The sequence below is a fragment of the Dufourea novaeangliae genome, unplaced genomic scaffold (assembly GCF_001272555.1).
Source record: "Dufourea novaeangliae isolate 0120121106 unplaced genomic scaffold, ASM127255v1 scaffold88, whole genome shotgun sequence".
Taxonomy (NCBI): domain Eukaryota; kingdom Metazoa; phylum Arthropoda; class Insecta; order Hymenoptera; family Halictidae; genus Dufourea; species Dufourea novaeangliae.
In genome coordinates, this window is record NW_015373960.1 from 605075 (window position 1) to 629400 (window position 24326).

The 24326-nt window shown below is 45.9% G+C and overlaps 1 protein-coding gene across 4 annotated transcripts in view; it reads left to right on the top strand.

Annotated features, from left to right (window-relative positions):
- The window catches only part of LOC107186440 (homeobox protein extradenticle), a 37897-nt gene extending 14861 nt beyond the window's left edge, over positions 1–23036 (top strand). Inside the window, exons 3-8 of one of the 4 annotated variants that reach the window (XM_015574302.1) lie at positions 7204–7457; positions 11512–11702; positions 11830–11965; positions 12167–12263; positions 13807–13994; positions 22031–23036. In XM_015574302.1, the coding sequence (XP_015429788.1) occupies positions 7204–7457; positions 11512–11702; positions 11830–11965; positions 12167–12263; positions 13807–13994; positions 22031–22045 (881 nt within the window). In that variant the 3' untranslated portion in view covers positions 22046–23036. Of the gene's footprint in view, positions 1–7203; positions 7458–11511; positions 11703–11829; positions 11966–12166; positions 12264–13806; positions 13995–19309; positions 19819–22030 lie in introns of those variants that run through there. The other 3 variants (XM_015574298.1, XM_015574300.1, XM_015574301.1) reach the window with 3 other exon arrangements.
- The last annotated feature ends 1290 nt before the right edge of the window (positions 23037–24326 follow it).

Consider the following 24326-nt stretch of genomic DNA (forward strand, 5'->3'; position numbering starts at 1 on the left):
TCCTGCCATTCTAACATCCGCGTTTCATTAAAAGATCTTGCCCGACCTCTTGGCGTAGACGCGCGCACACAGCCAACCCGGTCTAGCACACCGAGGAGAAGGTGTTCGAGAACGCAAGCATCGTACTTGCTCCTGCACTCGGCGGTACCTCGAAATAAGAAAGAGAGAAAGAAAGAAAGAAACGGCGGGAACGCTACAGACGAGGGGAACCGCCACGTAAGTGCACAGACCCTTGGTCGAGATGTTTTTGCACCGTGTAATCTTTTTCCTTGAATATATTAACGGTGGTTTTTTTTGACTGAGAAATCGTTCCTACCGACCTCGAGAACTACCGCTCGAAAAGCTTCGAGTTTATGGACCATGGTTCACGATGACCCTTTCTGTTTCGAGAAAAGACCAAACTTGTACAACCTGTGAAGATAAATTCGAAGTAAAAAGTCTCTCGATCTATGTGACAACACTTCAGACAGATAAAAGGAGTTCACAATCGGTTGGAGCCGTGTAAGACGAGCGACCAGCAAACAAGGCAACCCCCAGTGGCAGGGATAACGTCTGGACAATAGTCGTGTAGAACAAGCCAGACTATAATCGAGAGGAGTCTGTACTTTGTTGCCAAAGCTCGGGCTTCGAGCCAAAAACGAATTTACGAGGGTCTGAAGCATTTCTCCCTATAAAATTATTGTCTCGGCGCTGACCCAAGTTCGGGACAATAATCGAGAGGAGTCTGTAGACATATTTATGGGGCAGGCGTGTCGGTTTTACGCGAGTCGTTTAACGCTTAATTGAGAACCAGGCGACATCAGACGGGACACGCCACAGGATGCCCGAAAGCTATTTCTCCTTTCGGTGACTTTATAGGGTGTGGATGTGGCCGAGCTATCACCCCCGAGTCGAAGCATAAGATTTCCGAAAGGGAACGGGAGGGGAAGAAAGTCGAGGGAGGGTCGGAGACAGCGGAAGCGTGCAGACGCAAACGCAGCACCGCCAGTAATGCCGCATAATGCCCCGTAAGGGGGTTAAGAGTAATTCCTGTCGGCCAGGGGGTCGTCCCTTTCGACATTTACGACGTGTTTTACGCGATCAAAGCGAGCCGTAACAATTATTGGACGATTTCGCGGCCGTAAAATTTTATTCGACCCCCACGGCCACCGACGCGTCCACCCTCTTTTCTTTTGCGACAGGCGGGACGGAGGGGATGCTCCTTCTTGCACACCTCCCCCTCTTTACCCGCCCTTTCATTGTTCTTTTCCGTTGCTACACAATATTTCCCTTGGTTTCACAGCTTGAGGGGCGATTTTCCGAATATTTTCCGTCTTGATTAAAATTTTTCCGTTTCAATGTTCAATGCAACGCTCGAAGCAAACGAATTTGGTTAGAAATACATCGAAGTTATAAGTACGAGGTGTATCCTTTACGCTCTCGATCCTTCAATCCGTCGGAAAGTCTGACCATGAGAAATATTTCCTTTGTTGTCATATCGCTGCCACCGGTGCAAAGCATGGAGAAGAGAGGGGTCGATGGTCATTCCGGACACCCGGTAACACGGGGTGGTTCCGCGCGTACCGTTCGTTTGGTCGCGTTTTCGCGTCGAGTTTTGATTTACGACAGTTGGAAAAGCCGCGTCGGCAAACGGAAAGGAGACGAGCACCCGTGTTCCCGCCGGAAGTGGCTCAAGGAAAGGAACAAAATAATAAATGCGGAAAAGAGAGGAACGAGTGGAGGCACTCCGAAGATACGATCGAGCGAATTCGACGCGCGGAACTCCGAAAGGAAACGATGCCTGGAGGATAGGAGGAGGATGGAACGGAGCTAAAGAGGAAGAGTGGGAGGGAGAGCTAGGGAAAAGGGGAATTTCTGTGCCGACGTTGGAAAAACATTGAGTCCGAAGTGGGGAGCGCGAGAAACCGTTCGCACAGAATTCTTTTCGGGGAACGGAAGCTCGGAATTGCCAAAGCGCGAAAGAAATCGTAAGAAAGTTCTGGCTTGCGAGGAGAACGGGAAACTACGAGCAGACACAGTCGACGTCCAGGCCGGAAACGCGGCGCTACCCTGTCGTCTACGACGTCCGAGACGTTATTATTATCCGCCGCGTAGAAAAATATAGAACTCGCCGCGACCGCCCGATAACTTCTCTGCCCGTCCGTTGGTTTACACCGCGTATCAGAACGCGTAACTCCATCGAATCAAAATTAATATTTCACTTCTGTTTTTTTTTTTTTGTTTTTGCATTCACGTCGAGCAATTCAAGATTGCGTATCGCGCAGCGTGATAACATTCGCCGCAACACAGCTAGCGGTGTGCAATTTTTAAAAACTGGTTTCGACTAGGTGCCGTGTGTTCGATGCATTTCCATTCGTTTTTATTTACTTTTCCTCGGATCTTTATTCTTGGTGTATATCCTCCATGCAAGTTTGTTAGATAATGAACACTGTTATAGTTAATACATTTATGCAAAGGTCGTTTAAATAAAGGGAAGAATAATTCTTCGCTCGAGAATACGCGATAAACGGCTCAGGGGCCAGAGAAACGATCGTCTTTCGCTGGATCTAATTTTTTCCCGTCATTCCGAGGATACGATAATGCCTGACACGCGACGATCTTACGTTTCTGAGAACACTCGAGTAGAACCGGCGCTCGTAACGGAGCAAAACACGATATCAACAATGCAGAACACCTCGTCTCGATTTCTTTCGTAAATCAGAAGAGGCCCGGATATTCTTACGGCTCGGTGTCGATATCAGATCCCAGGGGTAATGCTCAGCCGTCTTCTTTTAGCTTCCCTTTCGCACCCCCTTGGAGCCCCTCCGGCCTGCCGGCAGAGTTCACCCTCGAATTAAAAGAGCAGCCATTCCGGCTGTCTGCCTGCCTGCCAGCTTGCCCTCCTTCCCTTCCTTTCTTCTTCCTCGTCTACCCTCTTCTGTCCTCTTCGGCTTACATCTGGACCTGATCCACGCGCACTAGGGTTAGTTTTGGAAAAGCTGGAGCATGTGAAAGAGAGACGAAAAAAAAATTGAATGGATTTTGGGAATCAATTCCTTTAGACGCGACCAAGATCCGCTTGAGAGGATCATGGAACTGGGTCAGAATTCGATTCTACCTGGAGTCAACCCTAGGGGACGAAACGTAATATTATCACATTGTTAAACTCTTTGTATCTTGATGGACCAGAAAACCGATGTTTCGAAGCATCGTATTTCCCGTCACGTTTGTCATCTAGCCCCCGCGGTCGGTAGGACCATTACTCGAATAACGATTACGCTTGTACCGCGACTGCAGTGTTGTAGTAATTACGCTACCTCCGCTGTTTGAATTCATACACTTTGCGATCATTGCGTGTTTCTCTTGCCACAACGTAAATTAGGAAGCATCGATTAATCGTTATTGATTTTCATCTTTGCAGACACCATTCGTTACGGTTTAACTTATTCTATTCAAATGTCGACGTTGAAAAATCGTCTTCTGCAATAAATAAATAAAATCAATGCACTCTCGTGTTTGACGGAGACATAACGCCAGAAAGTAATTGAAGGAGTCTGAATATATTTGTTCCAATAGGTATACTGGGGATTTCAGTCACGAGGAAAATGCGCACGATATGGTTTTTGGCACGGCGGGGTTGATATTTGGGCCTCCAGTTTTCCTCCGTCACGTATCTACTTCCATCCGGTTCCTGGCTCTTTCTATTTCCCCTTTCTCTCTTTCTGTTTTCCTACGGTGAAAAGCGGGTAGCAGCCGACAACCCTTTGTTACCGTGCCTTATCTTAATTGCTTTCACGGGTTCCCGTTTAGATCAATACACACCAGCAGCGGCGTTCTACCGGCGCTCTCGCTGCCGTTGCCGTAATACCTCCGCTCCACTCGACTCCGCTTCGCGAATCTAAATTATCCTACGGGTTGTTTCGACCGGGGATTTTCGATTTTCTCTTCGCACCCTTCCCTTTCTTTCTCCCCTGTGCACGAAACCCTTGCATATTTCAGGATCGTTCGCCATGGCCGCTCCAATCTGACTCGTTTGGTCAATCGAATTTATCGTGCCGGGCGTGCATCGAGTTTTCGAACGTGTTGTTTCGTTGCCGGGCGATCACAAAAAACTTCACACGATCTACGTGCACCGCGTGTTGTTTAACTTTCCGTTATCACGAGCGACCACTCTTGCTTGTCGCCGGATTAACACATGTCGCGACATAAAACAGCCCAGGCGTTTCTTCCAAATGACCGAAATTTTGTCTTCCGTGCTCGGTAACACGCTGGGAGCAGGGAATTAGATGGACAATTAGCTCGATCTTCAACGGGGTGTCGTATTAACGTAGCATGCTCGTTAACGACCCTCGAAAACGACGAGCGTTACGTTGTCGCTGCGGAGCGTACATTTGTATAACCCAGTGATGGGCAACTCAGCGCCCGCCAAACTCACTAGCGGGCAACAACGTGCAGCATGCGGGCATATGGCAGTGGTGGGTGAAATCTGTGAATGAGAGCACGTATCTATCATTTTCTTCACGCACAAATATGTCGTGAATCACGACACGTGATTCGTAATGTGTCCTGCTTCGCAACCCTTCCACAGGAGTCCGACATCTATCTAAACTATTCCATATGAAGCTTTGAACATCGTACGGAAGATTTACAAGTTACAGAAGAGGAAATTATTTTTATTGTTATATGTCTGAATAATATTTAAGCTGTTTTACTGAATTTATGCACATATTGTTACAAACATATTGTAAACTCGTATATATATATAAGTAGTATTTAAGGCAATTGTTGTGAAATTTATTCAAATACTATTGTAACTTGTGTATTTTCGTCAGATTTTTTCAATAAAAAACAGTTCAATGTTACATACGTGTTGTTCCAGCCTGTGCGGGCAACATGCCCGAACAGGCTCGGTTGCCCATCACTGGTATAGCCGGTGTTTCCACGCCGTGCTCGTGTTGTGACGAATACGCGCGCGGCTCGACCGACAGGAAGCTAGAGCAAGAAAGATGGAGACAGGAAGGAGTGCGCGCGTAGCCGTTCGCGCTTCACCGACAGGGAGTGAGACAGAGTTTACAGAGCCGGCAGACCGTCTGAGTCGTAAAATGTTAACTGCTAGTAAAACTGAGTTTACGTGCTTGTAAGAACCCCCGCAGGAGGTTGCCGCCAGTCCCTGTGCCTCGGCGACACGGTACCAAGAGCCCTCCCCTTACACCCCGTAATGGCCAGATTATTGCCCGTAAGCCGCCCCCGATTACTTTCTTCCGCTCGATACCCGAAAATAATTTTGCTCGAGCGCTTAATTTCGCATGCCGTCGCGAAGCACGCGTTCGTGTCGCGCGATTCCACCGCCGATTCGGGAGCTCCTCGCGGGACGAAATCGACGAACGGTGTCACGAGCCTCCGATTTGTGGCACGACTCTTTCTCCTCTGCAAACTGCGCCGTTTCGCGAGATCCCCTTAACGAATAAACGAAAGCACCGCCGATGGTTCACGGGCCTTTAACTTTCAATGGCACAACTTCTTTCGGACGGGCATCGCCGTAAACGTACGTTTTATTCCGCCGCTTCGCGGCTCAACGACGCGAATGAAGCTTTTTTATTTTTAATTATCCACCGTCGCGCTATCGAAGTTTTAACGATGCCTCCTTGACCCTTCTATTATATCGTTGTTTTTTTACGAAATAGAACCTCGCGTATTTCTTTCGTCTTTTTTAGTTTGTTTGGAATCACTTATCTGATTTTCCTATCTTCGGATTTGTACACTGCAAAATAAGGGTTCCGAAAAGTTGCCGCAATTTAAGTAGGAGAATTGTTAATCAGATTTTTCAAGACGATTCCCCAGCGCGGAGGAAAGATTCATTAACGAGCACGGGGCCTCTGACAGAGTTAGCGCGTAGCGTAACGTAACGTCTTTCTCAAAGAAATGGTTCCCCAGTGATCGACTTTGTGTCTTCACCCTTCCAGCCGAGTCCCAAGGGGAATCTGAAACTCCAACCTCTTCGCCAACGCTGCGGTCCTAATTGTTACACTTCGTATAAATGCATTAGTTCCGCGCATTCGTTTCACGCTCCCACGACTCCCGGCGAACTTTTACCCCCTTCTTCGCTCAACTTTTCGTCTCTGGAGACTTTTTTTCCGGGGGTGAGGAACCATAGAGCGGAGCGGAAAAAGTCCTAACGAATTTAAATTACGGCTCGAATAACCCTCGAATAAGCCTAATTAATTCAACGCTCGAATCTCAGCTGTGTGACGCGTACCAGTTAAAACGCAATATGACGGCTATTTAACAAAGTATCGCGATATAATTTTACAAGAATTTTAATTGTCATTTCATATTAATTTAACAGATCGCAGTCTCACGGTCCTTTAAAGCAGTTACTATTTCATTTCGCATCTCCCCATGGAAAGGTTATCTTTTCGTCTCGGTGTCGATTCCACTCAACTTTCTCCGGTCGACAAACCAATAACTCTTTGGTCGTTCTTTAAAATCACCGGAAGAATAACCGGTGATCCCTCAGGAAGTATATCTCACGGCAGTTTGTACGAGTTTCCCGCGCTGTCGTTCATCCCCCAGGCGTGCTTATTCGCGCGTGCACGTGTTGGTTTTATACGTCAAGAGGGCGAAAACTGTCGAAGACAGGGTTGCATCTTTCTAGAAGAACTGTCACAGAGGCCACGGGGGCACAGGGCAGGAAAGAGAAGAGAAGAGACACCGAGTCCCTCGCTCTCGGTGGTTTTATGGCTCGTCCAGCTCCATCATGCGCCGTAAAAGTACAATAAAACCACTGTTACACCGTGGAAAACCACCCCGTTCCAAAGCACTGCGTGCATCGGCCCTTAAAACAAAGAGAACGAAAGGGTCTGGATGATGGTAGGGGATGATGATCCGAGGGGAGGGGGGAACGCCGAAGTAAAATTGATTCTTTTACGATCGGTAAACGCGCGACTTTCTCAAGCCACCCCTCTCCCTCTCCCATTTTCTTTCCCCTCTCGATTCCCGTGGTAACGCACCGTTTCCACGTCCATCGTTCTTCCGTACTCGTCGAGAAAAATCGTCACGATAATAAACTTAATCGTCCCCGTTTGTTAACTCGATTTTTCACGAGGTGTGACTCCGACGATTTCACGATCGTAGAATGTCTATGTAATTCTTTGGTCCGTTTACGAATCAGCTTGGCGGTAATCAGAAAGGTTACTGAAATATAAATTTCTTGTTCTGTTACAGTGCTGTCGTTAAGGAACACTCAGGAAGAGGAACCGCCCGATCCGCAGCTAATGCGATTGGACAACATGTTGATCGCGGAGGGTGTTGCCGGGCCGGAAAAGGGTGGCGGAGCGGGAGCAGCGGCATCGGCCTCGGCGGCTGCAGCGGCTGGACCACCTGGACAACCCGACAACGCTATCGAACATTCGGACTACAGAGCCAAGCTTGCTCAAATTAGGCAGATCTACCATCAGGAATTGGAGAAATACGAACAGGTTCGTGACGAGGGGATGTCTTCTCGTTTATCCGGGGAAACGCGATGCCTCCCAGACTGTCAGATATTCGGGTGAAACGGGAAACGTTCTCGAATCGCTGGATTTAATCGAATCGAAGGGGGTTGGGGGACGGTTCGTGTGCAGTTTTTCCGTTGAATTTTTTTCCTACCCTCGAGCAGTCCGATAAGAGACCAGTTAGGCGTACTACGGTAGAGAATCGAGCCCCGTCTCTGTTGGACGATTTGCGTGCTAATGAACCGACTTGCTCGCGCTAAGTAAAATCTCGCGTGTCGAGCAAGCCAGGCGGCTGTATCGCGAGCTGCGGATCTCTTTAACGCGAGGAAACTCCCCGCGGGCTATTGTGTTTGCCGTAGGAATTCAACGAAATCCTGAATACTACCCCGGTCACCACGCCTTTCGCGGCGCTGACTCCGTGGAACGCCGCGTTCCATTCGACGGACAACTTTTTAAAGCTTTATTTCGAGAACCTCTTTTGCCGGATCGTTGAAAGCGTGTCCCATATAGGACTGTATAGGTCGCATCGATCAACGAATACGATATGGCTGTTTCATCGTGGGCTATTTTGCATTTTCCCGTATCGTTATTTTCATTGTTGAGATTCACTGGTGTTCGGCGACGCCACCGGTGGGCTGCCCGAAACGCATATTCAATTCCTGCTCATTAATATTCAGGCGATTGAAACAAAACGGCGGCGTGTGTAGCGCGCATGATCCCTCCGGCTTGCTACCACTCACTTATCAACGATAAAAGCATAATTCTTTTTAACGTCTCTTCGTGTTTTCTCTCTTTTGCATACTTTGAAAATAACCGTGGCTCGGCATCCGTACCGACTCGTGCATTCGCGCGTACATAAATACCAAATCACTCGCGCACACGAGTCACGAGGACGGAAGGGTTGACGGGGTGGGGGTTGGGAGCTTGGTTTAATTGCCACACCCGTTTCGACCCCATATTTCACCGTGTGTCAGCGGTCTTGATGTTTCCCCGCAGTGGAATACGCACACCCTTGCTTTGAGGTCCACCGGTGTGTACACGGATGCGTGCGGAATTCTTTGTAGGCGCAACAATATGGAGTCAGCTCGTGCCGAGATGTATGCGTTCGCGTGCACACGCGCCGCGCCGTTGAAACTGCAGTTACCAGGGGTAGTTGACGCCCTATCGATAAACCTGGCCATCAACAAATTTGCACCCCGTTCTTTTCTCCTCGTGTCGGAGTATCTAAAGAGTATCGAAATACGACGTTTCATTTCCTCCCCTTTGCTTTCTCCCTCCCTTTGTCTCTCCCATTTTTTTTTAAAAAACATTTCGTTTTTATCCTTTGATCGCGAACTGGATTCACTGTTCTTTTCTCTTATTTTTAGAACGCTTCGAAACGGGTCAGACTGGAAAGTTTTTGTCCCCGCGAAAGCCATTTTTTTCATTCGAATCTACTATTCGTATCGCGAGCGCGATTGTTATTTAAATGAACAACGTTCTGGACGTTGTTGGAGGCAGTTGCCGAGTTTTGGCGAGCGTGGGGTAATACATACAGTGTTTCGGGTCCCGCGGTTGAATATATTGCCGCGCTTAAAAGTAACGATATTACGGTTGATATCGTCGCGGCCAAAAGTTTTATCATAACCGAAATTTACTATTCAAACTCGCGTGGCGGTCGACTCACTGCATTAGGGTGAACGTCTGCCCGGCTATGCAAAATGGCGTGACAAGTACGAGAATAGAACCGCACCGAGTTTTACGAGATCGCGTGATCACCGACAGCAAACATCGCCTGGCATGAATTTTACTGGTACATACGCCCGCCTTTATTTTGTCCGATTTTCAGTCCAGATTTTAACCGGCTCGGCCGGCCGAGCATCCGTTCGGTCTCGAGTCAACTCGCAGCGTCACCTTTTATCTGTTGAGACACGATTTTAAGGGGGTGAAACCACTCCTCAAAGTTTCGATCTGAAATTTTTTGTGTTGTAAGCAAATGCAGGACAATTTCTTAGCACCATATTATTCTACATAAAAATTCTCGTCCATTAGAAGTTTCATGTATCTCCTCTGGTTTTCGAGATAGTACTTTCGGGTCGAAACTTCGAGGGGTGGTTTCACCCATTAAAGTCGCATCTCAGCCGATAAAAAAAAATACGTATCCCTTACTTTCAACTGCTTAACAGACATACGAAGTTTCATCAAAATCGGAAGGGGACACTTTCGTGCCTTCCATTGTAAGATCTAGGATAGAGGCGATCGATGGTGACTCGTTTGGGGAAATGGTCGTTAACAGTCACTGTGCGATCGCGTAAGAGAGGAGGGTGTCGCTTATTGTGGTAACCGCGGAATAACCGCGGAATATCCGTGGCAAACGTAGCCGCCGCGGCCAGGTATATTTAGTAGCGTGCAGGTTGGAATTTCGATAACGCTCGCGAGCCAGAAGCCTCTCGGTGCTATATCCTCGATATACGTGCGCCAGTATTAATAGACCGAACCGCAGTAAAATTAGAGGCGCCGCGCCGTGAGAAAACTTGTATCGCGCAGAGACGGCGGATTAACGACCGTTGTGTGACACTTGTTGGCTTTATAGTTCCGATGGACGAGGCATCGACGGAAAATGGAAGGAAGAACCGTCGAATCGTCAGACCTTACGATTACACCCGCGATTCACGACAACGTTCGTCTCCCGAATTTCCGTCTGATTTATAAGACTTTTTCGTCGATTCGTTCTATCCTCTAAGAGATAGCAGCGCGTTTTATAAATCATTTTTAACGCTGACTCGTGTCACGAGTTTTTCTTTTCCAACCGTACGTCATGTTTTCGTTCGAGACGCGACTATCCCGAGGAATCAATGTTTAATATCGTTGGCTCGCGATCGATCGACCTGCAAATCCGAAAACTTATTGCTTCGACGGTGCGTCCGTTCCACGGTGCATTGGTTTTATCAAAATTGCGGGCTGAATTTTCTTTGCCGCCGGTGGAGATTACGTTCGTCTTTTTTTTCTCGATGTCTTCTCGATAGCGGTAAGGAACACAACGGTGTCTCGCGTATCATCAGCCCGGCGAAGTATCGTTTTTGTTTCGGCGATAATTTAAAAATTGGAGAAAACAACGACGCAGGGGGGACATAATTCTCTATGGGTTTTCCATCCAATCCACCTACTCGAGATCGTCTCCAGCCCTTCGGCCTGGCTAGCGGCAAGGAAGCCAGGAATGAAGCTGATCCACCCCACCAAGCCGGTGGGGCACGCTCTCGTGCAAAGAGAGGAGAACAGAATGGAAGAAGAGAACGAAGAGAAACGGGATGGATAGAAGAAAGAGGAGGATAGTAGCGGGGTATGGCGGTAGAGTGGAATCCATTTCGAAATTGCGAGCCACCCTGTCCGACCTCTCCCCTACCGACCTCTCTCTTCCTTCTAACGCCTTCCCTCAGGAAAATCCACCCTCACCCAGCCCCACCCTCACCACCCCGTTTCTCTTGTGCACTCTCGTCGTCCCTTCTTCGCTCCCTCCGGAAGGTAGCGTGCTCGCCTCGAATACTGATATCGAGCAAAGTCCTTTTTCCCTTAAACCGAGCAGCCACCGGGAATAATGCATTATACGTACGCGTCTTTCGTCTCGTTTTTTTTCCCTATATCGTCGCCCTTTCCCTTCTTACCTTTTATTTCGGGTTTCCACCCCATCCCCCGTAATCGTCGTTCCTTCCACGGTTTCGTGACAGCCCGAAAACACCAATGATCAGCATCTTCGAAACCCCCCGTCGATTTTAAGATCGAAACAGATCGGAGAACATCTTGAGTTGTTACTTTTCGAGCGATCTTTCTCGACGGCCTGCTTCGACGGCTTTCTTGCCGAAAGCTTTCGCTTGAAATCTTCGAACTCGGAATACGCGCTGTCGAATACGTTTCCCGTTTCACGATTGCTCGCCATAACTTGCTCGATGCAAAATCGTGAAGGGAGGATGCTTGGTATCCTTTGCGTTGAAGGGGGGTTGTGGGTCAGAAACGGAGGACATTTGGGATGACTATAGAAAAGTGTATTTCCGTTTCATTTCAGGCGTGTAACGAGTTCACTACCCACGTAATGAATTTACTGAGGGAACAGAGTCGTACAAGGCCGATCACGCCGAAGGAGATCGAAAGGATGGTTCAGATCATTCACAAGAAGTTCTCGAGCATCCAGATGCAGCTCAAACAGTCCACCTGCGAGGCAGTCATGATCCTTAGGAGTCGATTCCTCGACGCGAGGTGTGTATCCGTAGCGTGAAAGTGTTCAACGTTAGTTGCTCTTTCATTTTCTCGAGTTGACTCGAGAAAGAGTCGAGATTCGATTGGTACTCGGCCGTAAAAAGGGGCGGAAATTCTTTGGTTGCAGGCGTAAAAGACGAAACTTTAGCAAGCAGGCCTCCGAAATCCTGAACGAATACTTTTATTCGCACCTCAGTAATCCTTACCCGAGCGAAGAGGCCAAGGAAGAGCTCGCGCGAAAATGTGGTATCACCGTGAGTCAGGTAAGACGAAAAAAAAAAACTATCTTTGCACGATAACTAGATCACACGTTCGTCGAAATTCATTCGTGAGAATTAACGACATTGCTAGCGGGCATTTTAAATAACCTACCGTAAAATAGTTCGCGTAATGGAATTTTTTAGTATCGCCAAAAACAAAGCAGATCGTTTTATTATTTCGAACGCTTAAATTTTATGCCTTAGGTTTCCAATTGGTTCGGCAACAAGAGGATACGCTACAAGAAAAACATAGGTAAAGCACAGGAGGAGGCGAACTTGTACGCAGCCAAAAAGGCAGCTGGTAAGTTCCGTCCTTCGCCAAATGAGCGACGGGTGTTCCTTGATGAGTTCGTTTCGATAACTAGAAACAGTAACGATTAAAACCATTTGATCGAATCCGAACGGCTAAAAAGACACGACATTCGAACGCGAAAGTCGATATTCACGGGGGTGTTGTTGAGGAAAGAACGTGTAATTTAGTTCCCGCCACCTTTTCTGCCGCCGTCGGCCGTACTTGATCGTTTATGCATCGAAATTAGGAAGGAGAAGAAATTGCGTTGCGTGGTGGTTTCTCATTACTGTAAATCATTACGCGACTGAGTTACCGCTCATTGTTCGGCTCCGCCGTACGAACAACGCGTTTATCGCGGCCGACCGATAAATCTTCCAGAAATAAAACGACGGACCATCGATCGGGATTCGTGGCTGGTTTTTCCGCGAAAAAACATAGAAAATCCTCGAACAATTTCAGTCCGCTTTAGAAAGTATTGTTTTTTTTTTCTTTTTTTCTTTTCGTTCTTCTGTCCAGTCGTGAACGTACGGTTTCGACAACGCGCGTCATATTCTGTTCGTTCGTCTGTACATATTTACCTCGGCGCATTCTCGCGGAAATTAGGAGAAAAATGCTGGGTGGTTTTCTCGGAGAAATTCCAGGCATTCGCAGGACTTGCTGGTCGCAATTACGCGCAACTTCTCTTAACTACCCGAGGCGTCTCTTTATTTTAGAGAGCACGGCGAGATATTTTTAACTTACCAATTATACGAAGAAAGAGGGAACGAAAGATGAGAGGAGAATACGACGAGGGTGCTGGGAAGGGTGTGACGAAAGATGCCAAGGCGTTCTCGCGTTTCTTTCGACGCTGTTCGCGTGTTTGTCTTTCCTCAGCCACGTTTCCGGTGAACGGGCCGCAGTCCTCTCGTAATTAAAGAAACGGAATTCCAGCGATACTGCTGGCGCCAGGACTGCGGGACCGCCGGCATTTCTTTGCCCCGTTGGATTAGCGCAGACGTTGTTTTCGCGTTTCGATCTAAAAATATTGTTTGCGTTACCACCACGCTGGGGGGGGGGCGGCTGTTAATCGTCTTTACTGCGACCACAAATTTCTCTGTACATCGATAACGTCGAATCGTAATGTTTTCGCAAAAAGGAAAAGGCCATTCGTTTTCACACGTACATGAAGAACTAACGATCGATCTATGTCTTGTCGAAACAACAGACTCGATGTGACGATACATTTACCAGTCTAGTAGTTAATCAGTGGCGTTCATCCAACACCATTCAAAGTTTTCGAACGTTCGATCCGTCGCCTCCGGCGATCATTCATTGGATAATAGTCTGTTCGCGACACGATTCGTGAGGATTCGTCAAGATTCGTGAGAGGATTCGTGAGACGATTCGTGAGAGGATTCGTGAGGATTCGTGAGAATCGACCCGCGCCACTGGTTACGGTAGGACCAATGTGAAACCGAGCTCAAGCTTTTAGATAGACGAAATGTATCGGTCAGGCGGAAGAACTTAAAAGACGCACCCTCGAATTTTGTATGCACCGCGATTGTTTCTACAGCAGCTTTTGCAGGAGCGTCGCCGTACAGTATGGGTGGCGCGAGCCAAGGCACCCCAACGCCGATGATGTCGCCGGCGCCTCCCGGTGGCCCGCAAGACATGGCCGGATACGGGATGGGCATAAATGGTAGCGACTACGGCTCGCAACCGTACAACGACGGCTCGATGGGCTACGATCCTATGCACCAGGTAATTGTTAAAGCTTCTCTCTCCGCGTAAATAGATTTTCCCCGTAGTCAGCGTCAATTGCCTCGCTTTCTTCGACATCCCCTTGTATTATCCGAGCATGTGCTGAATTATCCCGATAACGCTTACAACTCCCACCCACCGAGTTCCAGGTACCATTTTTGGCTCGGATGAATGGAAAATGATATCGGGCTTTCCAGCTCGCGATCGAAAATCATACAAAAGAAAAAAAAAACAAGTAACTCTTGATTACACGCGGTACAAGAACTCTGTCGCAGCTCTAGATTTCCATCCATTTTCAAGCCAGTTCTCATCACCATAAATGCATGCGCATCTCACCGCATATTCACACATCTTGCGAGACTGGACGTTTGGTTGATGGAGCGAAAGAGAGAGAATATGTATCAGAAAGAAACCGAACGATTGCCGAACGGTGAAGGTGTATGGAGCATGTGTAACGTTGAATTTGCGCCCGCGCTCCTATACAGGCTGATTTCGAAGTTTAAATATTACATAAATATATCTACGAGTCGCCGACTCTCAAGGAAATATAGATACAGACTCTTCTCGATTATCGTCTGGCTCGTTCTACACGATTATTGTCCAGGCGTTATCCCCACCACTGGGAGGGGGAGGCCGTGGAACTTGTCAAGCGCGTACTTTGTTGTCCCACCGCTTTTGTTGCCGAGGCTTCGGACAGAAAACGAATTTACGAGGGTCTGAAGCATTTCTCCCAATAAGATTATTCTCCTGACTCGGACCCGAGTTTGGGACGATAATCGAGAGGAGTCTGTACGGTGAAACGGAGAAGTTCCGGAAGCAACCATAGTAAATCGGAGAACGCCCCGTATAAGAGCAGGGCGCACGTGCGAGTGTTGCTGCGTGTGCTTTCTGAAGGACACGCGATCGTGTCTTTAGGTGCGAGTAGATGCGTGTTGTGTTGGAATATACGTGTATCTAGGGCTGGGTTGGATACGCTGTTGCTGTTGCTGGCTCGTAAAGACGGGCTTAGAAGGGGGCGGGGGGCGGTGGGTTAGAAGCGGAGAGAAGCGTCAGGTTTGTGCACACAGAGCCAGCAGCAGCCGGTATCATAAGGGTTGCTTAGTATGCATTGGAGTTGCTAAGTCACTTTTTAGGCAGGGTTGCTCTCTCACATATTAATGGACTCTGGTAGTTGCGCGGCCGTGCTCCTAACGAGCTGCCTCTACTCGACCGATGAAACGCAACGGAACTGTATCTTCGGAGATCCAATTTCCGTGTATCCGACACGCAACCAAAAACACGGTGATTTTGTTCTTTTTTCTTTTTTTATCCCCCACCCGTTCTCGTTTGGACGCTTCGTCGTCGGTTAAGAATTAATACGTTCCCAGATAGTTTGGCCTCATTCCTGGAGAATGATATTGGTTAGAGCGCGGAACAAAACGGTGTCGTGCGCGGTCCCCGATTCCCCGAATTCGATAAATCTTTCTGACATGCAATTTCGTCGGTGTCAAGTTGTATACAGAGCGACGTTGGATTAAATTCGCGGACAGACACGCGGAACGGATGCTAGATTGATTCCAAGGTTCGTAGGTGTATTCCCGATTCATTATCGACCGGTTATCGATACGTTTTATTTTATACGCCACATGCCATCCGCAGATCGAATTAAAATCCTATTTTTTTTTAACTCCGTCTGTAATTATTCTCTTTAGTTTCTGTCTCGACGAAGAACAATTGATATGCAACGCGTTGCGAGTAATTCGCATCTCGAGCCATTCTTTCCGGTCTTTCTCTATTTGCGATCCTCTCTGGTTTCTTCATTATCGTTGCGTTTCCTGGAAACCGGATGATCGGCTAGGGAAACCAACAGAAGTTGATAAGAAAATTAATTTCGCGGTTCATCCGGTTCGTCCATGGTTGCCAGTCCTCCCCCCACAGGGGGGTGAGAAAACCCCAGTCGAAATGAAGCGACTAGAATGCATGCTCCCACCTAGGTTGCCGCGTTTTCAAACCTCCACCCCGATCCTCATTTCGTTTTCCGGCTTCGTTCCGTTCGGCTACATCGAAACTCGCCTATTCTTCACTTCTTTCTCGTTACCGTGATCGTCGAAGAATTTCCTCGGGTCGAGAGAAGCCTCGCGCTACTTCTGCTCCTCGTGCATTTCGTCCCGAATCGTCTCCAATACGCGAGCAAACGATTGCGAACAACACACGAATTTGCTGCGCTCTCGGCTGTATAGAGTTCTTCTTCCAATATCACCGTTGTGTCAAGAATTTCGACGACCGGGGCTAACAGAGTCCCCGATTTCCGCTTCGACGTGTCGGATTAGCGAACACGAGGAGACCTGGTAGAAACGACGAACGCTCTTGCTGCTGCAGCTGGCACTAACGTTTCCGTAATCGCATATATATATAACAAAAGTACAACAAAATCGCTTGCACACAATTATACGAGCACCAAGATCCCTTCTTGTACCGTCGGTCGACTTAACACGCGCCCGTTCGACCGACAATAATCCGTTTTTCTCCCGTTCACTATTCTCTTGTCACTCTCTATCTTCTTCTTTTTTTTCTTCATTTCGTAATTTTAATTCCGTTCTAATCGCTGCTGGTTGGTACCCCGAGTCTAACATAAACGAGAAGCAAAGAACTGTGTTTGTTGCAACAGACAATTTTGGTGCGGAGTGTCTAACGCGTGCTTGCACGATTTCCAACCGTGTTTTTCTTTTGTTTTCGCTCGATACTGAAAGAATTTCTCGCGGGCTTAATCCTTCCTATTTTTTCTGTTGTTGTTGTTTTTGTTACCTTTCTTTTGGCAAAGAGAAAAGTTCGCACTTACGGCCAAAACGTTACAAGCACAGTTCGCACGGTCTGGCACCTGTATAAATACCGTTACGATTGGTCGTCTGTTCCTTGGTCTCTTCTACTCTCCATCACCTAACGATTCGACTGGAACGCGGTTGCATCGACGAACCGTCCATCTTTGCGCAACTGCGATACGCTGATCAATCCGAGATTCGAATACCCGCGACCGTACATGTGTACATGTATACCTTACACTTTTGCTTCTAAATTGGTTTCACGAAAAATTTTCGTTGTCCCACGTTCGTTCGCTCGATCTCGTTTATGCATTTTATCCCTTGTAAGCAGCGTTCAAGACACGCGACAAGCAGGAATAATCGGTGATCGGCTCTTTGTTTTCGAATGCTGATGCTGAATCGTGTCGCCTCGTTTGAATTCACTCGAGTTTTTCTCTTGGTGCAGATGAAACGAAATTCTTAGAGGGCGACTGAGAGTGAGAGAGACATCGAATCAGACTCCACGCAAACATATGCGATTAAAAAGTGGCATTGAAAGAACGAGAGTAAGTAAAGGACACGGAATGAAAGCGTGGAAAGAGAGACGGAAATCACGAGATCTGGAAAGTTAATAAAAGGACATACGTGAGGTCTGCTGCGGTGCGTGAACATTGACCTCACGGCCTTTTGCACTTTCTTCTGTTTATATGTGTTCATGGTGCAGAAATCTACATCACATGAGTAGATCTGTCGTTGTGTGTCGACGCACCTTTCGCGGGACTATGAGAGAATATCCAAGAGATAAAATCGCAAACGACAGAGTTGCGATTAGAAGTCGAGGAGCCGGCAAGGATACTCTCCGTTGCAACAAGCACAGGTCTCGTTCTCTCAGACGAGGAAGAAGGTCTCCGAATTTCGCGAGAACGCGCGAGCCTGTCTTTTTGACATTCTGTCACGCAAGAACTGATTACCTTATATCGTTAGTGGAATACACACTTGTATATAGGTGTTCTGTTTCACTTGGAACCTGGATTTCGAGACTTTCTCGCGCATCGTGTCGTTTTAAACCGTTTGTCTCGGAGGCGAGAACCGTTGCCATGTAGTGCCGAACTGCGTGAAGTATTTTTGAAAAATGTCGAATTTCTCGAGACTCGTGTACGTTCAATGTTCGGACTTGTGATTACGCGGAACGTTCTCGTCTTCGAGCTCCTCATCCCTAGGAGAAGATCTCGTCGAGTGTGCAATATGGTTTTCGATAAGGGGCCTTTCTGTGGCCGGAAAACTAGTAGATAGCTTGTTGTTAGGGCTTTCATTGAGAGATTAGAAATTGGAGGAAACGCATTGGATACGTATCGTGATACGAAAGTTGCGATGAGACTTTTAGAACAATGGTATCTTTAGATCGAATGATTCTAAAGACACAGAAGAGACCATACTTCTTTGTTGTACATAGTACCACGTACTCGAGCAGGCATTCGATATCCTAGTCTATAGACTGTCGGTGCTATGCAAATACATTCTCGAGGAACGCACCGTGTGGTTTCCTGTTGCTCTCGTATGGCTATCGATACTTAATCTTAGGGTATTTTCTACAGCTAGTTTCGCAATACACCGCAACATACCTAACATAAACCGACACGACATACATACCTAAACGTTCGTAACACAGACTCGCGATGCATAGAGGAATTATGCAGGTCGGAGAGTTCTTTATGGACGGATAAATCCTCGAAAGACATCTCTTCGTGGCATGCATGGCTGCACGTAGAATTTAAGTTGACACGTGTATACTGGTTTTACACGGTAGTACGTGTGTGCGTTTATCATTATCTGTTATTTTTATGTTTTTTTTTTTTATTTTCATTTTGTTTCCTTTTGTTGCGGGTCGATTGGCTGGGGTTTTCTGGGTGAATATGTAGATAAGAGGTGAAAGAACGAGGGAGAGAGAGCGAGAGAAAGAGACGAAGCATGAAAGAGAACGGATGCGACAGAAACTTCATTATTTAGTTCGTTGTGCAGAGTTCTAAATTTGTTCGCATAGATAGTAGAGAATAGGCGCCGGTTCGTTGCATTGGCAGATTAGAATGAAAGGATTTTTAATCTAACTTAGCTTCTTGTTTTACCCCCTGTATCCGAACGTTCTCGTCTAGAATCCGTCACCTAGATAGAATCACTTAGCGATGAAATCCTTTCATGCTCGTAACGGGAATCGGCGCGCTTCTTCAAGGAAGTCGGACGACGATTTCGTTCGTAAAAGCGGGAGAAGCCGACGATACAAGAAAGTCGCCGTCCTGGTACGAGCAGCCAATCCAAATAGCCCGCGCTTTCTTTAGATTCGTCGCGCGATTCGAAACGGGAAAAAGATCTGTCTGTGACAATAAAGTGCGTAAAAAAAGTTTCTGAAAACGAAGGCGAGGCTTTAGTGACCAATGACACGCTATTTTCTCGCCACCTGCCGGGGATAAAGACAGAGGGCTTAAAAATCAATTGAGAATAGAAAGAAAAAAAAACACAAAAAATTCGAACAAAATGACGCAGGGCAAGGCATTGGCTGGGGGGCCAGGCGCGACGGGATGGATGCAACAACGCGAGGCGGTGCCGGAATTTCCGCCACTCCACGATTCAGCGGACTCTGATTCCGACCGAGAAAATGAGAAACGGCCGCGCGTCTAAATATTACTTTTGGAATGTGCGAGCTAGTATGGCAACGAATCTAATAAAGAAAGAGATGCAACGAAGGAAAATACCTACGGACGAAACAGAGCAGAGTGTGTATGTTAGGGGACGAGCAGACACAAAGGTATACCGTCGTCAGCATACAAGAAAAATCCACTGTACACACCTATATACCGTCACAGGCCACTTCCACCGACACGCACACGCTATCGTCGACACTCACATATATATATATATATATACGCGATATTCGCGCACCTCCGAGCCACACACAAGGAGATAATGTTCGTTGGTGTTCCTACGATAAATAATAATGTTAGTTTCCGGTTTTCGAACATTTTTCCCATTTCGTTGTCAAGGGAGAAGGACAAGCACAAGAAGACGCGAAAACTCACTTGTATAGGAGAACCCGCGTTTCCGGTACTTTCTTCGGTCGGCCATATTGGTGGCAGAGTTCGCCCGAGAATCTTCGAGTCCTCTATTCGGTGAATCGATTTAACGCTAATGGAATTGAACGGAATTTTGTAATTGCATTCGCGTCTTCTTTGCCTGTCCTTTGATCTTGATGCTTGATCTTGCCTTATCGAGTGACCGTGCACTAGTGTACAAATTTGCGTACCTACGACGGATTTATGAGCGAAAAACAAAGAGGGATAAAGGGATGGGAAGCACGAGAGAGAGAGAGAGAGAGAGAGAGAGAGAGAGTGAATGAATGAGAGAGAAAGTGTGGAAAGGCAAACGATAAAAATCCGTAGGCTAATATGCTCCTGAGAACGAAGTAGGTACGCTTCACTTACGACAATATGACGGCGTACCGACGCCTAGCTAAGGAGAGAGAGGGAGAGAACGTACACGAATCAAATAGTTTTTACTTTTACATACGCTATGTTACACAGATCGATAGATTTAGCTTATACAGATACTTTTATTCTTTCTTCTCCCTCATGTTTTCTTCGAGTTTTTCTCACCGTTTTATTTTAAACACTTGGCATTGATTTGCAACGATCCTTGACACCGTGTTATTATGTATCCTTTTATATTATATATATACATATATAGTATATACGTTCTCACGTAGCGTAATTTTGATTGCTGGGCAGAGATTTTAAAGGAACGTGACATATATACAAATATAAATATATATATATATATATATATTTACATACATATGTGTATATGTATATATTTTTCTAACGTTTTAACGTTATCTTTTCAAATTCTCGACGGGAGGTATTTAACGTCAAGGAAACTTGTACTTTGTCGCAGGCAGCTTCAGTGATTTTCGGCAATCTTTTTTAAATCTAATCCCAGCACGGGTGTATCGTGTAAATGCTAGCGAATGTTTCCTACGTTCGATTATGATTTAAGTTCCGAGGTTTAACTTTAGCTTCGACTTATACTTTTGCAACTGTCGTCACGTTCACCGGTGATTTGCGTGCTGATTTGTTCCCCTGCGTTTCGACGCGAGGACACCGTGTTCGTTCTTCTTTCTGCGAAAACTGGTAAAGATTACCGATTCGTTACGTTAACGAGCATCGGAGCATTCTCTCGAACTGATTTAAACGCAATCACGTAATTCCTGATCGGTTTGGTGTCCTCGTCGCGAGAAGCGAGTATCGTATCCCTTGTTACGTTGAAAAATTGTCTGCATGATTGTACCCCCCACGAGCGAACAGAGAAACCGAGGTTGGTTCCAATTTTTTCTTTCTTTTTGTAAACCGACGATTCAGCACGAAGTCTCAATTAAAAATTCGTTCTCGTCTACTATGCCTTTTTCTGTTTCTGTTAATTTCATCACCCGACACACGCAGCGTCGAATCCAGAATATCCGACCCGCCTCTCTGACTTGCCTTAACAACAGAATATCGAAGCTCGAACCGGTCAATTTAAAAATAAAAAAAAAAAAAAAAAAAAAAAAAAAAAAAAAAAAAAAAAATTTACGAGATAAAACACGAGCGCTGCGGGAACATTAATCGCTCTAGTATCAAACGCCATTGGGATATACGCGGAGAATAGAAGAGTTGTCAGAGCGCAGGGGACCGGAACACCGAAGGCTAATTTTATTGGTATTGCACTTTTTCTGGACGAACGGAAAACATAGCTTTCGAGAACGTCGCGCGAAAAACCCGATTCAACTGGATTCGACACTTGATATATACGATTGCGCCTGTCTACCCTTAGTTGGTCGTACGTACGTAGGTACATATGTATTGTGTATACGTGTACGTGTGTATAAAAATATGTATTGTATACTTTCGTATCTGTACAACTCGTGTGTCACCATTACGATGACAACTATCTACCATGAACTGGGACAGAGACGTAAGAATTGCGTTCCGACCAAGTTTTCTTTCCACTGTACGCGTGCATGAACAGTCACCGGGAAATGGTTACTTCTAGATAAACGAATCGACAGGAATTCCGCCGTCGATTCGCGCATTCGAACGTACTTTATCGTTCAAAGAACCGAACGAGACAATGGTCAACGGGAAGAGTCGATTAACGAAATGGAAACGTTCGTCCTTTTCTTCGAGCGACTGTGATATCACGCTCGCGTACACGGCCGGTGCTGTTTGCTTTCAGGAGCTGTCGCCTTGAAATACTTAGAGGAATCGCAAGAAGAAACGCAAAACAGACAATTACGAGAATCAATACGATCTAGAGACGCATATGTGTAAGATGATGTATCGTGAAAATGCTCGCGCAATCCGATCACCTCACTATCTGTGATCCGAGGCTCGCCTCTAACGGGCGGGTAATACGAACTAAAAAAAAAAAAAATCGATATTAAGCTATTAACGTTATGTAATAGATATTCTCCAAGCGAGAAGCGTTCACGTTCTTACCGCGACGCGCAATGATGGAAGAATGAACGCTCGTGTAACAGCGACGGATCGGCGAAGAACTCTGGTTTACCAATCAAGGATTAACGATTTTAACGTACAGTTAACGCTAAGGAAGTTTGCCCTAAAAACACGAAGATAGCACGACATCCGTGAAAAGGAAAAAGCAACTGTGAACCGTGGAAACTACTCTACTTTGGTCTCTTTCTCCTTTTTACTGTTCATTCCCTTCCTTCGTCTTCTTCTTCTACTACTACTACTTCTACTTCTACTTTTTCCTGTTCCCCTCTTTCTCTTTTTCATTTTGTTGGATGCTGTTGTTCGATAATCAAGCGTGAACGCCGTGAACGCTTCTATGCATTGACGCCACCCTTTCCCCTCTCAGCGACCCTATCGCGGCTCATCGTAGCCGGTAAAAAAAAAAAAAAAAAAAAAAAAAAAAAAAACGAAAAGACAACGTTAAAAAGAGCGTATTAGTGAAATGATAGAAATGAGAGAAGAGTACGAACGGGATACAGAACAGAAACGAAGCAATGGTCCTGCGACGCAACACTAATGTATACGATTTTTCAACATGAAAATATTATATATTGTAGCTATACATATAGAAGTATATAAAAGAGAATAGTACATAGGCAAACGTGTAACGGCTAAGTACATCACTGTAACGACGATGCTAATTAGTAGGACAAAAATTTATTTTATTATTATTGTCTATTATTATTATCATTATTATTGCTATTGCTATTAATTATTATTGCCGTTATGACTATTATTATTATTATTATTATTATTGATATTTGCCTTTCTCGCATTGTGATGCTCGCATTGCAATTGTATTATTATCACATCGACAGCGATTATTAATATTACGAATGTATTGAAATTTATTATTGCGTTCATCCGTTGGACGCGTTTACTTTTTAAGGTAGACGACGGTCGATCGAATGCTAGGCGATTTCTATCGATTTATTATTGATTGTCGACGATTTGTTGCAATGAATTGCGGCTCGACGATTTATTACTTAGCACGTAGGCGAAATGAAAAGATATCCATTTATTGTATAAACGAAAACGCGGCGAAGGTGAGAATTACGAGTATCCTCCGGAAGATTAGGTGATTAAATTCTGTTGTTAAATAATATGTCGCGGGTGAAAACGATGGGCTGAAAATCGTCTATTGAGGATTCTAAATTTCGAACGCGTATTTTACTTTATTTGATTCACAGTTTCGACGATTGCGTGTTTCTTCTGTCCGCAAACATGATATCCGATTTTAATTGTTACTCGACAATGTCCCTAGAACGGCTAGATGAATTCAGAATTTTTCGTTTCGATCTCAAAAGTCAATCTTCAGCTGATATTTTCGCCAACCATGCGACCAGTACAAGTGCGTTCGGCACAGCTAGTATACGAGAAAAGAGCTCCTGAAGTTCGCTATGAGCGCGCCTTCAGGTGCCCCTTATTAAGCTCTACCTTAACATTTAATAAAAGAAATGAAAACGAGTCAAAAGAATACGAGGTCGATAAGACGATGAAAAAAAGAAAAAAGAAAAGAAAGAATAAGAAATAACGTTTAACATTTATGGATACACGATATAAGATATTATATATTCATATTCCTCGCTCCCCCTCCGCTCGATCCTTTTTCTCCGATTGTCCAAGTTTCATTTATAAGATAACCGACGCAAAGGAAAAAAAATTAGCCATGAAAATTCACTCGAGGCGCACGCCGACGCTGGTTATTACTGCATTTATGTTTTTCACCATTGAACGAGGTTTCAACTTGCTTTTCTGTGTATTTAACGAGAGCGCCGGTTTTTTAGAAAGGATCCGATCTTTCGAGCGACGCGTTATTAAAAGATTGTGGAGCTCGTTTACCGCGTCTCGATGATTCGAAGCTCAAGATTGTTAAGACTTTCACAGGAAGAGATTTTATTTACAAAGTTCTGAAACTATTTCCCTTTGGAGAAAGATAAATGTTATACATATATATATTCTTCGAAAATTGGAAAGGAAGTTGAAGTCACGTCTCG